General features: G+C 46.2%; 1 protein-coding gene across 1 annotated transcript in view; it reads right to left on the bottom strand.

Annotated features, from left to right (window-relative positions):
* LOC8040670 (constitutive coactivator of PPAR-gamma-like protein 1 homolog) overlaps window positions 1–12,796 on the bottom strand; it is a 30,580-nt gene extending 17,784 nt beyond the window's left edge. Inside the window, exons 1-4 of the mRNA XM_029967727.4 lie at window positions 11,438–12,796; window positions 4,854–5,018; window positions 4,081–4,279; window positions 474–557 (exon numbers count right to left, since the gene is read on the bottom strand). Of these exons, the coding sequence (XP_029823587.3) occupies window positions 474–557; window positions 4,081–4,279; window positions 4,854–5,018; window positions 11,438–12,073 (1,084 nt within the window). The 5' untranslated portion in view covers window positions 12,074–12,796. The remainder of the gene's footprint in view (window positions 1–473; window positions 558–4,080; window positions 4,280–4,853; window positions 5,019–11,437) is intronic.
* Window positions 12,797–18,422: the final 5,626 nt, after the last annotated feature.

The raw sequence follows: 18,422 nt of genomic DNA, 5'->3' as shown, positions 1-18,422 counted from the left end.
CAGGTGTAAAGAAGTCAGTGTAATCAGTCACAATTGTGGTACCTTAACATTTTCTAAGGCAGAACGAAATATTATCTACTGCATCTTTTCAGAGCAGCTTAAAACCTAATTAAACGAGTTGATTCTCAAAATTATGTTAGGGAATCCACAAATTTCCACTGATTTAGTCTCAACACCTGCACTATGTATTGTTACCGCCTCCAACTCCACGGTGGTTCAAGCACCGAATCGAGCCAAAACTGTGCCAGTATCTTTTTCAGATTAGAATTCAAACCACCAGTCAGAAACCGCACTGCACCTCGACACTGTGCGACACCTCGACACTGTGCGATGAATTGGAACACAACCTAGTTCCTGCGAGTCTGTCACTGCAAGAATGCAACCGTATTTGCAACTCCACTACATTCCGGCTCAAGTAGCTGCAGCCAAACTATTTTTCGAGTCGAACGGCTCGGCAACCAACTTCAACCCACCTTTCCCGTTGAGGGTGGCGGACTGCTGTTCCGTGATGGGCGTCAGGTTGGACGAAGGATAGCAGCCGGTCTCGTGACGGCGCCCTATAACACAAACCACACCTCGTCTAGAACTCCGGCACAATCCCAAACAAAATGCGGAGGTGGTTGAAGCTGGTACACTTCGTTCCGCCGCGACTTGGGAAAGGGAGAACAAATCGGAGCCACGGAGGCGAAGCACGTGACGGCCCTTACCAAAGGTGCAGGGGCGAGAGCATAACCCAAGCGGCTGGAGAAGGGGGAAAGAGGAACTGCCCTCTTAACCAGACCTTCTTCTGTGCATCCCGGATGCCTTTTTGTTCCCCTTGGAGATTAAACTGTCGCTCAAAAATTCGCGCAAAAGCAACTTTCCTTTTTCTTTCCTGCCTGTGGTTTCAACAGCGCTGCACGCAACTAGCGAGATAGTGCATGGTCACGTGGCTCCCTCGAACAAGCCAAATGGCCCACAGGAGCTTTCACCATTTCACTAGTTACGGTGAGACGGAGTATAGCGTGGACCAGAAAAAACCTCAAAAACCTCGGAGTGGCACTTGACGTTTCGTCGGGAGACTGAACTTCTTCGGCTCTTGAAGAAGCTGCTCCGATGCTAGCAGCAGGTCCCTTTTCAAGTTCATAACAGTTTTGTTTACAAACCAGCCATCATACAACACCACGTGCACACTTAAGAGGGAACATTACCTTAAAATTAAAATTTTTTAGAAAAAAATTAATTTTCCTATTCCTATGTATTGTGGTTCTACAACTAATTATGTATACTCCTGCAAATTTTTATTGCAATATCTGAAGTATTTACGGAGAAATAAAACATTTTCGGTAAGCCAACGATGCAAAATCACATGTTTTGAAATGCGAAACTTCTGTTTCCTATTTTCAAACTGCTGTAGCTTTGCACCGGTATGCCCTTGAATGATAATCATATTCTCGTTGGAAAGAGCATTTCTTCACAGTGTCAGTATATTAAATATCTTTGTTCGAGAGTAAACTCTATTTGGGCGAGAGAACACCATAGAAGTCCAGCTTTCACGTAGAAGAGGCTATGCATATGGCCAGGAATCGAAAAGCCCACCCTGATGGAACACAAAACTGACTAAAATCAGCATTCACTTATAGAAAGTCATGTGTCTTTGTCTGCTCTGTATTTCTATGATGCTTGCCCCGCCCATACTTGCTGATGTTGGTTCGTGTATTGCAAGCATACCCAATTCCTCACTCGTTTCACAATCAATGTCCACATGACGACAACAAAATGGCACTCGAAAAGCTCGGACACACTCAGCAAAGCCATGCAGGACATTTGGTGTAAGCAGACGGCACCATCTACGCTCCTGGTGCCTTTTAGTTGCCACCAACACCAGTAAAAGCAAATGTAGTGGTGTGGAAACTTCAAACAGGTTTTTCTTAGTTTCACTCTTTAGCAGCAACTTTCGCTTTAGGAAATCTATCATTTCAATGAATCGCTGAACGTATTCTTCGCTGTGGATGTTTCTCAACTCAAATTTAATGAGGAAGGGGGCTAGATATTTATTTTTCTATTTAAATAAAGTTCTTATTGCCAAAAAAGTAGAGTTTTGATAAGGAGAAAATGCCCCATTATGTGGAATGCTTTTCAGATTGACATTTTGCATAGAAAAACATGGATTTTAAGGTAAAAAATAGAGAGCCCCACCCACCATATGTTCTAGCTAAAGCTAAAGCTTAGAAATGCTCAATATTCTCCAGCAATTTTATACGACAGATTTCCTTGCCAAATGAGGCAACTTACATTAATAGCTGTGTGCCTCCCCCTGTAGCTTATCGGAAAATAGACATAGAGTGCATTTAGGTAACGGGATGAATAGACCCTCCAAATTTCATCAATATTGAGCAACTGGTTCAAAAATCTACACTTAGAGGTGGTGTCACCCCTTAAAAGGGCGGTGCAACGATATTCAATTGCAATGTTTTTCACTTAACACGAGCTTACTGGCGCTAGTGGGACTCAAGGATAATTATAATTGCATGCAACGCCACCGGTCAAGCAACTCCTTTGTTGCTGTGTAATTTCAAGGACAAAAGCGAGCGTTTTCATTATACCTCTTCTTCGCGAAACGTGACGACGTAACTGGGGGATCGCAGTATCCTCTAGTGACAATATCTGAATGTGGCTCATAGATTGGACCCAAGCATTGCATGGGCACTCGATAGCTTGAGAAGCATTCGGGCAGTGGCCCGTGTCCAATCACTGAAATGACGACGATAGCCGAACCATAACAATGTCTGGAACTCAGCATGTGTCCTCTGCCTTGCCAACCTCAGCGCATGGCTCTGATTAAAATCGGCGGCATATAATCAGCTCCAGATCATGTGGCCCCTTGTTCTGGCTTCAAATAAAAAAAGTAAATGCTGCTCTTTTTTTTTCTTTTTCTTTTTTTGCGATTTTGATTGGATGTTTTACAGGTCATTAACGTCAGGGATCTTGTCTAAGCGGTATTTGCGCAAAGTTCAAAAATCGCTGCATCGCCCTTTTAAGACTGGTCCAGGTAATCGCATCCGAGTGCGACATTCTGCTTTACGACTGCCTATGACTGCTTACGGTGAGGGGATTCCTACGGCAACTGTGGTCCACCCGAAGCGTCATAGTGGAACACAAATATCTGAACCAGCCTTTAGCATCCCAACCGGCCTTTCGGCAAAATAAAGACAAAAACGGTGCAAAGACGGCGTCAAAGGAGAAGGTAACAGACTCGGAGAAAGGTAAGCCCTAAAAGCCCTTAGGGTTAATTTTTTTACGAGGAATTCCGCGCTTTTTAGTATCAGACAAAAATGTCGGCGTTTACCTGGACAACTTTGAAGCAGACGGGACACGGGCGTGGGATTTCCCAACCTCCTCGATAAATGTGTATGGCCCGAATATGTTTATAACGTTCCGTTGGTATAAGGAAAGGAAACTTGGCAGGCACGTAGCCAGGATTTTGTTTCAGGGGGGCCCATGACAAAATGCTCTATGAGGGGGAGGGGGGAGAGGAGGTCCCAGCAAAATGGAAGATTTGGGGGAGGGGGGGGGGGTGCCATGGGTGCCCCTCCACCCCTGGCTACGTGCCTGAAACTTCGTACGGTGATTGGTTCTTAAAAAAGCAGGCTTGTGGGAAAGCTCAGTGGGGTTGTGTTCCAGATTGACACAAAATAAAGCAGTAGATAAAGATTCCTTTGCATGGACCTCGAATTTTTCCCACAAAGACAGCTGCGATTGTTTTTGTTTTTTTATTATTTTTGGTTTTCCCCTTATTCCTATGAAACTTGCTCGAGCATTATTACTCGAAGTTCAAGGGTATACATATTTGAAAACACAAAACTGCACATATCATAATATACATTGATTCAATTTCTGCTCTAAATTTAGTCGAAAAAACCTTCCTAGCAGATTTTGCGGGACGCGAGTCCGCTAAATTTACCGCGTTCCACTCGCGCATTACGCCATTCTGGGGGGCATTCTCTTTGCAAAACTCCGGTACAGATCTCCGCGCAAGATTCAGGGAGAGAGATTGGTGTTTGGAGAGACCAGAGTATGCCGGCGGGGTTCGGTGCCTACCCTGTCCGGGCGGCCGGTAGCGCAGGTAGCCCTCCTTGGTGCCGTTGAGGTAGTACTGGACGCAGTGCTTGAGCCTCTGCACCTTGTCCCGCTGGGTCCCGGGGAAGACCTGGGCCCCCAGGGCGTCCAGGTCCTCCGGGTTGCTCAGATCACGCACAAAGCCCACCACCGCCGGGATCAGGGTCTCCGTCGGGATGACCTGCCCGCCGTGGCAACGACGGCACGATTAGTGGCGCAACAGAGGCTGCAATGCGCTATATAAAGGCCACTACCCATCGAATTATTACCAACTGAGCGTGTTAGTAACGTTCAATTTACGTGCGGACGATAAACATAGGACGGAGCACAGAACGCAACATCTTTCATAATGAAAGATGTTGTGTTTAGTGCTCCATCCTATTTGTTTATTCTCTCGCGCTTAAATTAACTCCTTTTTTTTTTCCCCCGCATGTCTAACATAAATTTTCTAAAACTACTCTTCACTGGAGCGAAGGCTTTGCGGTACTTGCACGACAAAACATACCTACTACCTACGAGAAACGGTATTTATAACCTTGTCAAAATATTTTCTAGCCAAGAAAGAATGACGCGACAATAAACTAGGAAATGCGCAGAAAGGAGACGAGTTCCTAGGCTGACCGACAGATGGCGCAAGTGTGTTCTCTCGAGAAATCACAAGAGGTTTTAAGGTGTAAGGTCGTAAGAAGTCGCGAGTGTGCGAATGATCGTCATCCAGTGGCTTCAGTTGGTGCGGTCCAAAGATGCCTGCTCACCTTCCCCTTGTGATCTGGGCAGAGGGAGCGGTGGAAGGGTGCCAGGTCCTCCTCAGTGAGCAGGTAGTTGCCCAGCAGGGCAGCCAGGATGCACACCCGGTTGGGGTTCACGTTCAGGCTGCGAGCCACCTCGTCCAGGATGAACTCCCGCGTCTCCAGGGACCCCTGGGCATGACGGACAGTTCCTTGATTCACCCCCACGTCCAGCACCAACTACGCTCAGTGCATGCCACCATGTTCGATTAAAGGGAGGTCCAGCAAACGTTGAACATGCCCCAAACTTGGTTCGACGCATTAACCGCATAACTGTTTAGGATGAGCCTAGCTCGTCGACGTGAGGTCGTTCCCGGGCCATTCGGGATGAGTAAAGCTCGTCTGCTTTCCCCGGTTCACACGCTCGACCATTTCGGATGACTCTGGCTCGCTAGTGGCTTTGTTTACGGCTCTGCCAAAAGATGACAGCACCAAATGTTTGACAATTATGAGTCACAATAATTTTCCTTTGCAAAATTATATGATTCTTAAGTTTTGTCCGAGAGGCTCTAATGGCAATGCTAAAAGTCTGGTGTCAGTTGTTGTAAGAGGGGGACAGTACACCTTGTTCCGAATGGGTTACAAAAAGTCTGGTGTGAAACGAATTATAGAAAAACTCCTGCCGGCAAAACAAACAAAAAAGGGTGCACCAAATATGTCCTTTAGACTGCCTGCTCGACTTGCAAGTTCTACAACGTGTGACATCGCCCACACTGGACAGCATGGAAAAAATTGGATGTTGGTTTTTGCATCACCTTTTTTAGATAATAGCATGCCAGGAAGACTAGAGCCTGGGCATTCCGAAAACGTCTCTGGTTTGGGTGGCTCAAGAAACTGCTTAAGGTCCCCTTGAAAGGGACCATGAAACGATTTTGAAATCGAATTTTATCCACCGTACATCGCAAAAGGTGTGAAAAAATAATAAAGAGCCAAACAAATTTTTTCACCATAGAACTTTTGAAAGAAAAGCACTCTTTTATATTTTCTCTCCTTCGAAAGCCCTTTGCATTTTCACTGCAATGCATCTGCGGTGCCAAAGAACGTCAGCCAAATCCACGTCGCCTATTGGATAAGAGCGTACCTCACCAGCACCCCGATCATAAAAGAATAATAGTCCGCAAATGTCTCTTAAAAGTTTCGTTAAAGAATATTCTGATCCACATTTTGTAGCATAATTAGCGATGTGACGGAAATTGACGAATTTTATAATGCTCGGGTCATGCACCATCTCTCGTGTGGTAAACGAAGCGAGAGAGATCAGACCATCAGACTGCGCCTGCGCCCGTCGTAATTCCTGCCAGTTCCTGCTATCTGCTAAAAACATGGCATCGGTGGTGATCGTCAACGTGGTTGGCGTAGTGGAAACTCATTGTTCCACGTAGAGCGCTATCCTTGACTGAATTCTTGTCGTTAGTCGCAATGATAACCCAGCACGTCCTTGAAGGGAAGATACATGTACTCGTGCAGCAATGTTGTGGTGGCACCCTCAAGACAGCAGAAACACTTGTGCCGTCGTGTTTGTTTACTTCGACTACAGGGGTGCTTCTGTTGCATCTGTGTCCTCGAACATCGCTCGGATCTCTTATTTTGTGCGTTTCATGCATGTGCTCAAGTTCAAGGTATGTATTACTGGTGCGTACCATATTTAAAGGCGTGTTTGAATGATGTGTTTTCATTACCTGAAAAAAGTGAATAGTGTTAGCCTTCCTGAACTCTTGCAATGTCTTATGTGATCACAAAATCAATTTCTATGTTGCTATCGCTGCTAAGATTACGTTGTCTTTTGCAATCGTAGAAAAGACGTGTGGAGAGTCAAAATCATCCAAGACAGCGTACTGCATACTTTTCTTTTTTTCATTAACTCTGCCCTACGGGCCTATCCTGAGAAAATAAAAATTAATAAAGCTTGAGCCCATAAAAATCTCTGTGCATTTTCTGCTATGCCAGTGAGTGACATTGCATACCCTTCTTTTTAGAGGCACCGCAAAAATAGCTGACGGCGGTGGAGAAACGTTCAGACTGGGCGTAGCAGTACTGCAGACAGTTCACATCACATTGCACGTAGGGTGAACGCAAAATGTGGAGGGGCTGGAGGGGGATTTTCTACATTGATTCTAGTCCATGCTGACACGATGTCCTCATCAAAATCGGAGTCGTCCGAGCTCAAATCCAATAACTCAGTTGCATTCCTCTCGCTGTTCGGCGAAAGATTCATTTCCTCGTCTTCTGAATCTGAACAGACGTCACAATATCTTCGTTTCCGCCCAAATTATGAGGCAAGATCGTCACTAGGAACGCAGCGACCATAAATTGGCGTCGCCATTTTTAAATCCCTTGTTGCCTGCGTTAGAACAATTTTCTGCCAAATTCCAAAATTTATCAGGTTTTTATTTTCCATGAAGCGCCATCTATCCACGGCAAAGCTCACTAGAAACACGTGGACTAGCCCAGTTTGTCCATGGTAGCGTATCGGAGCCCAAATCAACGTGGACGAGCCCAGCTCGTCTTCGGGGGGAACGGTACAAACAGTCTGGACGTCCATGGTAGGGAAAGGGTTAAGTGCAGCCCACCTCGAAACACATACCAGAAGTGCACTGCTCTGCACTTGCCTGCACCGTGCCACAATATTGTGCACAAATGTAGGCCGGTGCCGGTAAATTGAACCAACCCCGTGTTGCCACAACGACCGCCCCCAAGGGTTGTCACAGCTTCCCCCCGTACATCCCAAGAAGGCCTCGTAGTACCCTATAGACACCACTTAACTGATAACCCAGACATGTTTTTTTACAGCAACAGCGTTATTAGAGAGGTTTAGCAGCGGATTTCACATGGACTTATGGTCTGCTAAATCTAGTGAAAAAACCGTGACATTCCATTCTCACTCATGCTCTTTCCTCGTCCTCGGCTGAAAGTTGTGGGTCCAAAAGCTACTCCCCGTAAAGAGGGAACAGGGTTTCCTCCTTCTTCGGAGGGAAAGATATCGAGAGGCGGTTTTCTTCCTTACACTTGTTCATCAGCCTTAAACGAAATGTTCACATCACAAAGCCCAAAGCCATGCAAGTATGTCTCCTATCCACTTTTCTCCCTCACACCTTTTGACGGTGCTCCGAAGAGAGTGTGGCGTTATGCACAAACGGACATATCTTTCCACAACAGTCTTTCTCACAAAATGGGAGGAGTAGAAAGCGGCTCCTATTCGGACATATCCATGAGATTCACCCCGAAATGAGAGCCACTTTGGAGCCAGCAAGCGTGAGCAGAGGAAATTGTTCGGAAATAAAGTGAATATTCAGTTGAATTTCTTCTACCTTTTTCAGAGAGAGCATATCTGTAGCTTGTTTTACTTTACGCGCAAGCGCACAGACTCTGCAGGGATACTGAAAGCCTGGTGCTTACTCTTGTAGCTTCTGCTACGCTCACACTTAAAGGAGTACGGAAACGAAAATTGAAATATCATTCGGAAACGAGTCAAGCATGACGGATGATAACTGTAAATGATACTCGCACGGTTGTATTTTGAACGACTGTCTATATTTTTCGTGCCAAACGGTGCACTCGAGCAAGCGCTCGAAGAGAAGTGAACGGAGAGCGCGATGCATCATGGGATATCCGGTGCAAACAAAGACAAAAAAAAAAGATTCCCCACGTTTGTGACGTAGCAAGGCTGGAGTGGTTATGAGCTTCGCCGTTGGTGGTGGTGTGGTGGTGTCAATAGCGTCAACGCATTACAACCGAGCCGTTCGAAGTACCCGTGGGGTGACGAGCGTGTGGCTGGCCCAAGGAGCACGTAGCTTCCACAACACTGTCAGCTTAGGGCTGAACGGGGTGGAAAAAGCAAGTTTTGTCCAAATTTTGAGTGACAGGCTAATCTTCTAGGGGGAGAATGGCTGCGTCCGGGTACACATATGAGGGTCCGTCTTCTTGAACTGTTTGGTACAATGCGCGATTTGTGGGTTGAGGAGGAAAGCTATGAAGGAATATGTTTAATTCCAAAGAGCGGCGCTGCTCCAAAGGAACTTGCTATGTCATGACTGCGTAGCAAGCTTCCCAACGTTGCTAGATTACCTTCCAAATAGGCTCCACATGCATCTACCAGGTACACAATTGAAATATTGTTTATTTAGCTTTAAAATTAGTTTTCTTGTGCTTTTCAACAAAAGACTTGTATTTTTGAGGTTATACTGCAACATGCAATGTATTAAAGCTAAAAAATTTGCACTGAAATTTCGTGTCCGCACCCTTTTAAAGTAAAATGAAGTATAGTGACATATCTACCTTCGAGGCGGTTAAAGAACATTTTTTGTAGGAATTTGTTTTTAAGCATCATTAAATACTTTTGAGAAGCAGTTTGAAATGACACCACAACTGCAAGGGGGCAAGAGACAAGCAACAGGTGGAACAGGGAAGCATTTTTGAGAGCAACAGAAGTATAACAGCACCCCACGACAAGAGTGGCAAGCCGCAAAACAGTGTTGGTAGCATACAGGGCATGGAAAAATGCAATACTTAACCCGTGCCTACAACAATTTTACTCCTAATGAAGCACGAAGCTTGAAACATGCTATAGCAAGTTAGAACTCAAGAAGGTAGGGCGAGAGAAAGGAAAGCTGAGGAGGAATAAGCATACGGAATGCTGGAGAGAGGAGGGGGAACCTCCTCCCATCTCCAGTGTTCCGTCTGCTGCCTCCTCCCCAGCCTAACTTTCCCTCGCCCTACTTTCTTGAGTTGCAACAGACCATAGAGGGACGGAGGTTATGATGATTCCTGTGCCAGTTAACACTCCAGATAGCCATTAGCTTTCCTTTTCATTTTCTCCACAGTTTGGCAAATGCCATTAACTTATGTGGGGCTGCAGTCGCACAACACTGTACGAAAATTTTAAACAAGTTCATTCCTGAGGTTGCAGGATAGTCAGGACCCTATCAACACAAGATAAACAAAAAAAGATAACTGATGGCAAATACTTTCTGGAAATGAGCCTTCAGCTAGACCATATCTCTGACAGTAGCTGCAAGGTTTCTACTCTACTTCAACAAACAAGACTTGGAACTTCCCAAGTTCCCTAGCCAAATACCCAATTCAAACAAAAATATATGACAAAAAAAAAAAAACTCCAGAGCCTGTTATTTTCTTAGCAGCAGTATTTGCTGTATTAATTCGAGAGTATTTGTTACACATAGATGCTCTCAACGAATTCCAATCGGCCTAGTTTCTGGGCTTAACTGCTTGTATAGCTTAACTACAAAGGACAGACTACTAGACGAACACCACAAAAGCGAGGAGATCAATGAAACCATTTTTTTCATTCATTCATTTTGCCTGATTACAGGCTATGCATTGACTATCCTAGGAGAAGACATTTTCTACTACCTGAAACACAAGGGTGTAGGCAGTTCATTTCATTCACTTTCCCTCAGAGGAGTGGGGTACTGTAGTACAAAAGATGTGAAAGTAAAAACAATGAAAAGGGGAAACATGCAAAATTTAATATTATTAGATTGGCAGGCAGGGAGTATGCTGCAATTAAAGACGAACTTTTTTCTTTTCTTTGCGAACTGGACTTATTTTTAATGTCTGGACCACTGATTAATCTCGAGAAAAATAAAATTAACAATCAACCAAACTCGCCGAGTGTCTGAAAGCTGCTGTGCACTAATCAAACCAACCAACCGCTTCTGGGTAAGCTCGAGCCAGTCCCTGGCGCAAGTAGCCAGACATTTGCACGTAAACCTACCCAGCTACCAAACAGAGCGTGGGGCACTTTAAAGCCGGAATCAGGGTAAACGGCCCCAAACGTCAAAAGCCTGCCAACTTTTGGAGCTCGGAGCAGGAAAAAAATAAAACCTGGGGTATGTCGACGCGAAAACCACCCTACCGATCGGGTTGCGTCACCGCGTTTGTCCGGCGCTACCCGACGCACTGTGTGACCGACCAAAAAAAAAAAAGATCAAGAAGCGGTGCGGAATGCGTAACTTGCAGCCCTCGCTCTCTCAATAGAAGAAAAAAAAAGAGAAAAAAAAGTTGCTCTGTGGACGGTTTACGACCACCGCTCGCGTGACAGGTAGCTTCGTTTCGAGGTTCCCGGAATCGCTTTTGTACGTACGTACTACTTACCGACGCAACGCTTTCGGCAAGTAAACGAGTGATAAGCAAGAGAGGCACATGCACGCACGCAGATGCACACAGAAAGGAATGTTTAAAAGAAAAACTGCTGCAGCTCCTGTTGATCATGATCACGACAGCCCCTGTTGAGCGATGGAGACTCCACAGGTACTACTGTACGTCAGCGGAAAAAGATTCCCGCATCCGTGGATCTCCTCGCGAAGAACGCAGGAGGAAAACAAACAAACAAAAACACGCGAAGAACACTCCAACCAACGTCCGGCGGCGGGTGTCCCAAACTTTTTCTCAAACTGCGGCACTGCGGTGTGCGCGCGTGTTTTGCAGTTTTGCATCGCGAGCTTCTCGCGTCGGAGACGTTTAGGCCTAGACTGCCTAGGCCTAAAACACGGTTGTGGGGGTGAAGACCTCCGAGGAGCCAGAGCCCTTACCTTGTAGGTTAGCTTGAGCTGAGCCGAGGAAAAGTATCGCGGGGGGTCGAAGACCGCGTACTCTGCGTCCTCTGCCATAAGCCCGTGGAAGTTGTTCTCCCGACAGAAGGCGATCACCTCCTGATGGTGATCGTCCATGGTGCACATGACGGTGACGTTGAGGTGGCGCAGGGCCATCCGCAGGCAGGTCCGTAGGCCCACGGGTGCCACCCACCACACCTTGGGTGGCGGGGTGGCCTTGGTGGCCACGTGCTTGAGGACCTGACCGACCTTGCGCCGCTCGGCCTGCTGCTGCCGGTGCCAGTCATCGAGCCGCTGTTGCTCCAGGCTGCCGTTGAAGAAGACGGCCAGCTCGATGTTGTTGTTCTGGATCGTCTGAATGAGCACAGACAGGAACTGCACCATGCGGTTCCACTGGCCGCCGCACACCCAGTCCGAGAAGTAGCCGCCGTACAGCCGGTCCAGGCAGCATTCCCCGTCCACGACGAGGCAGAGCCGGTTGCTCGCCGGCGACCGGGCATTCCCGCGTCCGACTCGACGCACCGCGGCCGTCCGTGCGATCTTGAGCAGGTCGACCGGCACGCAGGCGCCCGGGCAGTTGGCCTCGATGAACTTCTGCAGCGCCTGGATGCCCATCTTGACTCCCGTGCGGCGGGGACTGCGACCGCTCACACTCGCACTGCTCGCACAGTCGCGGCCATGTTGGGCCAGTCGGTCAACCGCGAACGGAGGCGCCCATGTGCTGGGGTGACTCCCACTTCCCGGGTCGGCCCCCCCAACTCCTTGGGCACGGCGCCGTTCTCCGGCAGGCCGGAACTCGGATCACAGGGCGCGGGAGGCTTGGCGGGCTCGTCGGCACGGTCGGGGCATCGGCACGAAGCGTACGAACTGGCGGAGATCGTCAGGCAGGGCTGCTACATTTCGCGGGAAGGAGCACGCTGCACACCGACACTGGCAGGTTCAATGACTGAATGGACGCGCTGGGGTCGAGGGTGGACCCGGCCCGCTAATGTAATGATGTAATGAATCCGCTCTCGAGATTTCGATATTCTTGTCGAATTCCGGACGTGTTTTAGAATGCCGGTAGTCAGAAGTCGTGTGAATCATCCTAAAGATTTCCTGATTTCGTTGATTTCGTTCCTAGCGCACGCTCAACAGATCACTTCACCGAGATCACTGGCTCACTTTCTTCGTTCGTTCCCAGAGAACGCCACATGCGTGTGCCCCAAAATAGTCTGGTGACGTGTTCAAAGATGGCGCCACCAGTTCGAGAACTCTTTCAAGTTTTACGCGCGGGACATGCGCGAGTTGCTCAAAACGAAACTGGTTTTTAGGGGCGGTGCAGAAAGCGCACTTTCACTTTTACTTCGGCTTTTTTGTGTCCGGTCGTGCCTTATCCCTTCTCCGTCCCCACACCAACGGTGAGTGTTAGCTTTTCCACATGCGGTTTCTGATCGACCGCGTCACCAATTCCATTTTCTTTGCTTCTCTGTTTTTATTAACTCGTAATTCCAGTAACAGTTGTTGCGTGTCATTAAAAATTATATAATCTAACCCAAGGCTTCAAAACAATATTTCGATCGCTTAGCATGTCGAAGTTCATTTTATTCTTCAAATTATATTCGTACAGAAAGAACCGAGCAATACCAACCGGGTCTTGAACTTGCAGCCACGAACGAAAAAGGAAAAAAAATAGGAACTTTGTTCGTTCATGGAAGTTCAAGCTGATCCTTCACAAAAATGGGTCAATTAGACCAAGTAAAGCCTGCAACTAAGGAATGTGTTTGCATTTATCAAGTGACGCAGTTATTCAATGTTGTGGTTTTTCCATTAAAATTTTTACGTTTCATTTTCTTTTTCTTTTTTTTTTTTTTTCTTAACGTTGGACGCTGTTTAAACCTATATGCAACAATTTTGAAGTGAAAAAAAAAAAGAAAAGAGACCTAAATCGTTGCGATGTTCGTTTTTTGTTCTGCCGTGAACGATAATAGTCACGGAGTTCAGTGCCGTTTTTGTTGACCGGGTCTTAAATTAGAAAGCGCAATATTCATAAACTTGATCAAATCGTTATTAAACATCTTATTTATTGGGAACATACTGCAGACAAGTAATTGACCAAAGCAAGAGCGGAAATAAAATATTAATGCATGCAAACAGCCGACATCTTACGAAACCCGACAAATGAGTCACATAAATCTGGAGGCGTATATACCCGCGTGCAGAAATAAATCCATCCAGATGTTTCAGTCTGAAACAATTGTTATACAAATGCCCGAAAAAAAATCCAGTTGAAAGAGCTTTGATCCTACTGTGTTTTTGGTAAAACAAAAATAAAAAAAGGGGAGGGGGCGACCAGTAGCCCCAAGAACGTTTTCACTGGAACCTTTATGCCACAGCTTGGTGGTAGCACCGAAGCCCACGAATACATGGAGATTAATGGTGTGCTTACACTGCCCATACATCATACAAAGGACAAGCCATAGACAACGGTTTACAGATTGCCTTCCCTGTGTTGTATTAGCAGTGTGAGGCTTAAAGGTGTTGCTGTAACACCCTTAGGGTGTTGCTGTAACACTCGGGTCTAACACCCTCTGGGTGTTGCTGTAACGCCCATGACTAACGTTCTCAAAAATGTTGCTGTAACACCCAGTGTTCGCTTTGGGACAAACTGATGTATTCTTTAAGATGGAAGAATGTTTAGTGAGCATGGGCGTACCAACCGGGGGGAGGAGAGGGGGCAAGGGGGGCGCTTGCCCTTCCTCCCCCACTTTTCAGAGTGAAGGGCAAAGCATTTGTTTTGCCCCCCCCCCCCCCCCCCCCCCCAACCCCCTGTAACAGCCGACACTGGGCAGGTCAAAAAATGGCCGGCGGCGCCCAAGCGATACCAAGAGCACCGCCCCCCGCCCTGGGAAAGGGGGGGGGGGGGGGGCAACCCCCCCCCCCCTCCACTCAAAAACAAGCTGGTACGCCACTGTTAGTGCGTAGTTTAAGCCAAACGATAGACTTCCGGTTGAATTCCCAGAACTTTTCCACGAGCGCGGAGAAAGTTGTCCTCGTCGCTATTTTGGGAAGCGCATTCTGTCCTTGCGCAACCCGACGGAAAAGAGACGCAAAACACCACAGCTAGCTTCATATAGATAAATCTAGACTCTCAAGGTCTTATTCTCCGCGCGTACCGCCGATTTTTTTTTTTTTTTTTTTTTTCTTTTCCCCGTTTCCAAGGAGCAGAAGATTGCGCTAGATTTGGAAGGAATATATTGTGGGCGCGAGGAGCAACAAAATGCCGAGCATGCAACGCTCTGTCCGAGCACGGAGTGTCACGTAATTGTCTCATTCATCATGACTTTCTCGCAAGACATCGTCGATGCTTCTACGTACTGTCCTAGTCTAATGTAAAAACAAAAACAAAAAAGGTAAAAAAAAAGGCACCCAACTTTCTGCTCTAGTGATGGGACTCAGCAGACTGCTTCGGTGGAAAAGGGAGTAAAAGACGCAGAAAGAAAAATGTTGGAGCTAAGAATGCAGAAAAAAATCAGCTTAACAATGTACAGGCCACAAAAACAGGACATAAGAAAGGAAAATGTGTTTGACAACTCACTGGGAAGTGCTTTGCTGTTCGAGGCGAGAACGGGAGTTTTGAGGACGAGGACGTATAGGACTAAGCTTCAGGAGTGAGACACATTATGTGCCGCTTGCCATAAAGAAAACCAAACACTATAGGGCACTTGGTTTTGAAGTGCGCGGGGCTTCGCCCAGCCCTCCCTGAAGGGGTAACGGGTTTGACCGGGGCCCTAGGCTTTGCTGGCGACGATGGAAGGACGGAAGAAAAAAGGATTAGTCACAAGGAATTTGATTAGAAGATTGGTGGAAATTGTGTAGGGAAAACTGAATGATCCACAACTAAGGAGCACAGCTGGGGAGAGGCGGGACAGAGAAAAATTGGGACCTTTGAACGGAACCTCCCCCGTGGTTCCGTCCAAAAGTCTCCACCCTGTCTGCCAGCGTGTCCGGTGCTCAGGCAACGCTGGCAAGGTTTGACCAGGGGAAAATTGGCGACTACCTCGCCGGGGGGAAGAGGCGGGGGGTGATGTTTTTTTTAGTTTTTTGCCCGATCCCCACACTGCCTGGCGATAGTTAGGGGGAGAAAATTAACTAAGAAAGGCGGGAGGAATCGTATGTTTGTCTTTTTCGACATTGGCTAGGTGGCGCAAGCTACCGCCCCTTACAAAGGATGTAGCCGTTAACATCCATCCATCCGTGAATAATTTTGTTAATGAGTGGTATTCGATCTACTTGGGGGTAATTAATTCTATTGCTACGTCGATTTTTACGAATCCAACTAATCTCCATGACCCTGCAAGCTGAAAATTCAGACAACACACGTTATTTCTTTCTTTTTTTGTTCACAAAAATATTCCAAAAGCCGGGAATCATAATGATAAAAAAAACTGCTCCGACTTTACCCAACAAGATTAAATGATTAAATTGTTAATCTTGTTGGGTAAAGTCGAAGCAGTTTTTTTTTTTTTTTATCTTTCTTTGTTCACTGCCTCACAATATCGTTAGCTGCCCATTAGAAATTCCAATAATCGCCCTAACGCGTTCTGAGCATGCGCACAAGCTGCGGAACGTTAGACGCCACGCAAGGGTTGCACAACCCAGTGACTCGGAATTGTCGGTTTCTGTAACAGACGCTGGAAAGATAAAATATATGGGAAATGACAAAGCCGTAAGAAAACAACCATAACAACGCGCTTATCGGGCAATAAAATCACTTTTTTTAATTTATTTATTTATTTATTAAGACGAAAGTTATAGTCCCATTGCGCAAAAAAGCGGCGGCGTTGTCCCCGAAAGATGGTAATAAAAATACGTCATCAACACACGCGCATGAGAAATAAAACACAAAGAAAAGCGCAACAACGCAGACGCTTTGTCACCGAAGCCGTCGTGAGGCCGGCGTTGGGCCGGCGGAGTTCGCCGCGCCTGCGCAGTGGGGAAGCGTGACGTCACGGCCAGAGCGCCGTGTACGATAGGAAGAAGTGGCCCGCTGTTTGTACGAATGCGCTGCGTGTACGAATGCTTTCGCCTTCCTACACGTAATCAATCTTAAGTGGTGTCTCTGTCGATTTTTTTCCTCGAGAAAACAAATTGCTTTCCGTGATATCTCTGCGCATCTAGGGTGGACAATAAAAATCAATATGATTTTAAGAATGATTTTGGTCGTGATTTAAATTGTGATTTATATTAGGCCGGAATTACTGTGATAAATTTGATGGAACCTTTCCCAAAAAAACAATCCCAAAAATATATTTCATTTACCCTTTCTCTACGTTTTGTTGCTTTCTATTGTGAATTTGCTTTGTATTTACATCAAATCAACATCGAGCAAGTAAGGAGCACATCTGAGCAAATCAGAACTTTGGGTTTTATTTCTACTCGCCACTTCGTTCGTCAGTTACATAACATTTTATTGCATGTTAATGAGAATGCTAAAGAAAGAAACGAAAACTAGAAAAATGATGTCCCATTGCAAGAAAAAATCATGACGCGAAATAAAAAGCAAATAAAGTTTCTTCCCTAACTTAAACAAATCAAGCTATTATCGAGTGATTTGGAAACATTTTTTATAGCTACATTGATTTAAATTAAAGTATACTGATTTAAATTTAACAAGAGAACTGATTACTTCACTTTTTATCGTGATTTTTTTTTTTTTTTTTACAATCTTTTTGCGGGATGGCAAGCCACTAAGGGGGGGGGGGGGGGGGGGGGGGAAAGAAGTTTCGCGCATTATTCGTGCGCTGCGCGAAGAAGTTCTTACAATATTTGGTCGTCGAAGGAAGAAACGACGCTTTTGGCGTTTAAAACTCGTACGTCTCGACTACAAAAAAGAAAAAAAAAAAAAACAGAAGAAAGCTAATTTAAGATGCACCGAACAGATATCTTAAAGGGACCATGAAATGATTTTAAAATCTAATTTCATCCACCGCACGTCGTAAAAGGTGTGAAAAGAAACACAAAAACACAAAACTAGGGAGCCAAAAAAAAATTATTTGCTATAGAACTTTTAAAAGAAAACTGGACTCTTTTGCGACTTCTTTCCTTCGAAAGCTCTGCCTTTTCACTACGATGCATCCGCAGAAATGGAGCACGTCAGCCGAATCCACGTCGCCTATTGGGTAAGAGCCTACCTCACCAGCACCGCGATCGTAAACAATAAATAGCCGGCGAATGTTTCCTAAAAGTTTTGTTAAATAATATTCAGACCCACATTTTGTAGCATAATTAGAGATGTGTGGCGAAAATTGCCAAATTTGATAATGCTGAGAGCCAAGCGCCATCTATCGTGTGGTAAACGAAGCAACTACTGCGCGTGCGCAGTAGGGCAGGGCTGGCAGGGCCGACTTGAGAACGGTTATTTCCTTTGGTTTCCTTCCTCTCAAAACTCTGACTGACTGAACGTTTATTTTTCTACGTGTTCATCTCGCGCGTGCCGACTTCAAGCAGCAAGAAAAAAATGTACTTAAAACAGACCACGACGAACAAGAACGCTGGATCCACAAACACCCGAGAAGAGCGACAACAGCCGCGAATCGCGCTCCGACGAAGCTCTCAGAATATAGGCCTAGCAGCTAGCACTCCGACTCGGCGCAGCGTTGCTTCGTCGCAAGACCGTCTGTCTGCCTGCGACCGGCTGGCGTGCTGAATGGAATATGCCTGCGCTACCCTTGTGGGGTACCCTTGTGGATCCTTCCCGTATAATAGTTTGATCGCTGACCTCAATTTTACGTTAAGAGGTAAGGTCAATCTCATCCCCTTGTTTTCCGAGGCAGTGTTGACGAACACTCGTCGAAAAGAGACCCTCGTCGATTCTCTCTTCTTGTTTTGTGTGATATAGAGCTGATATAAACGCTGTATGGATTACCTTCGTAACACGGTATGTACACTTTGTTATTGGTATGCCATTTTTATCTTGACAGAC

Source organism: Ixodes scapularis, unplaced genomic scaffold (assembly GCF_016920785.2).
Source record: "Ixodes scapularis isolate PalLabHiFi unplaced genomic scaffold, ASM1692078v2 PGA_scaffold8__174_contigs__length_109621045, whole genome shotgun sequence".
NCBI classification, from domain to species: domain Eukaryota; kingdom Metazoa; phylum Arthropoda; class Arachnida; order Ixodida; family Ixodidae; genus Ixodes; species Ixodes scapularis.
Note: the sequence above shows the minus strand (reverse complement) of the source record. Positions and strands in the feature narration are given on the sequence as shown.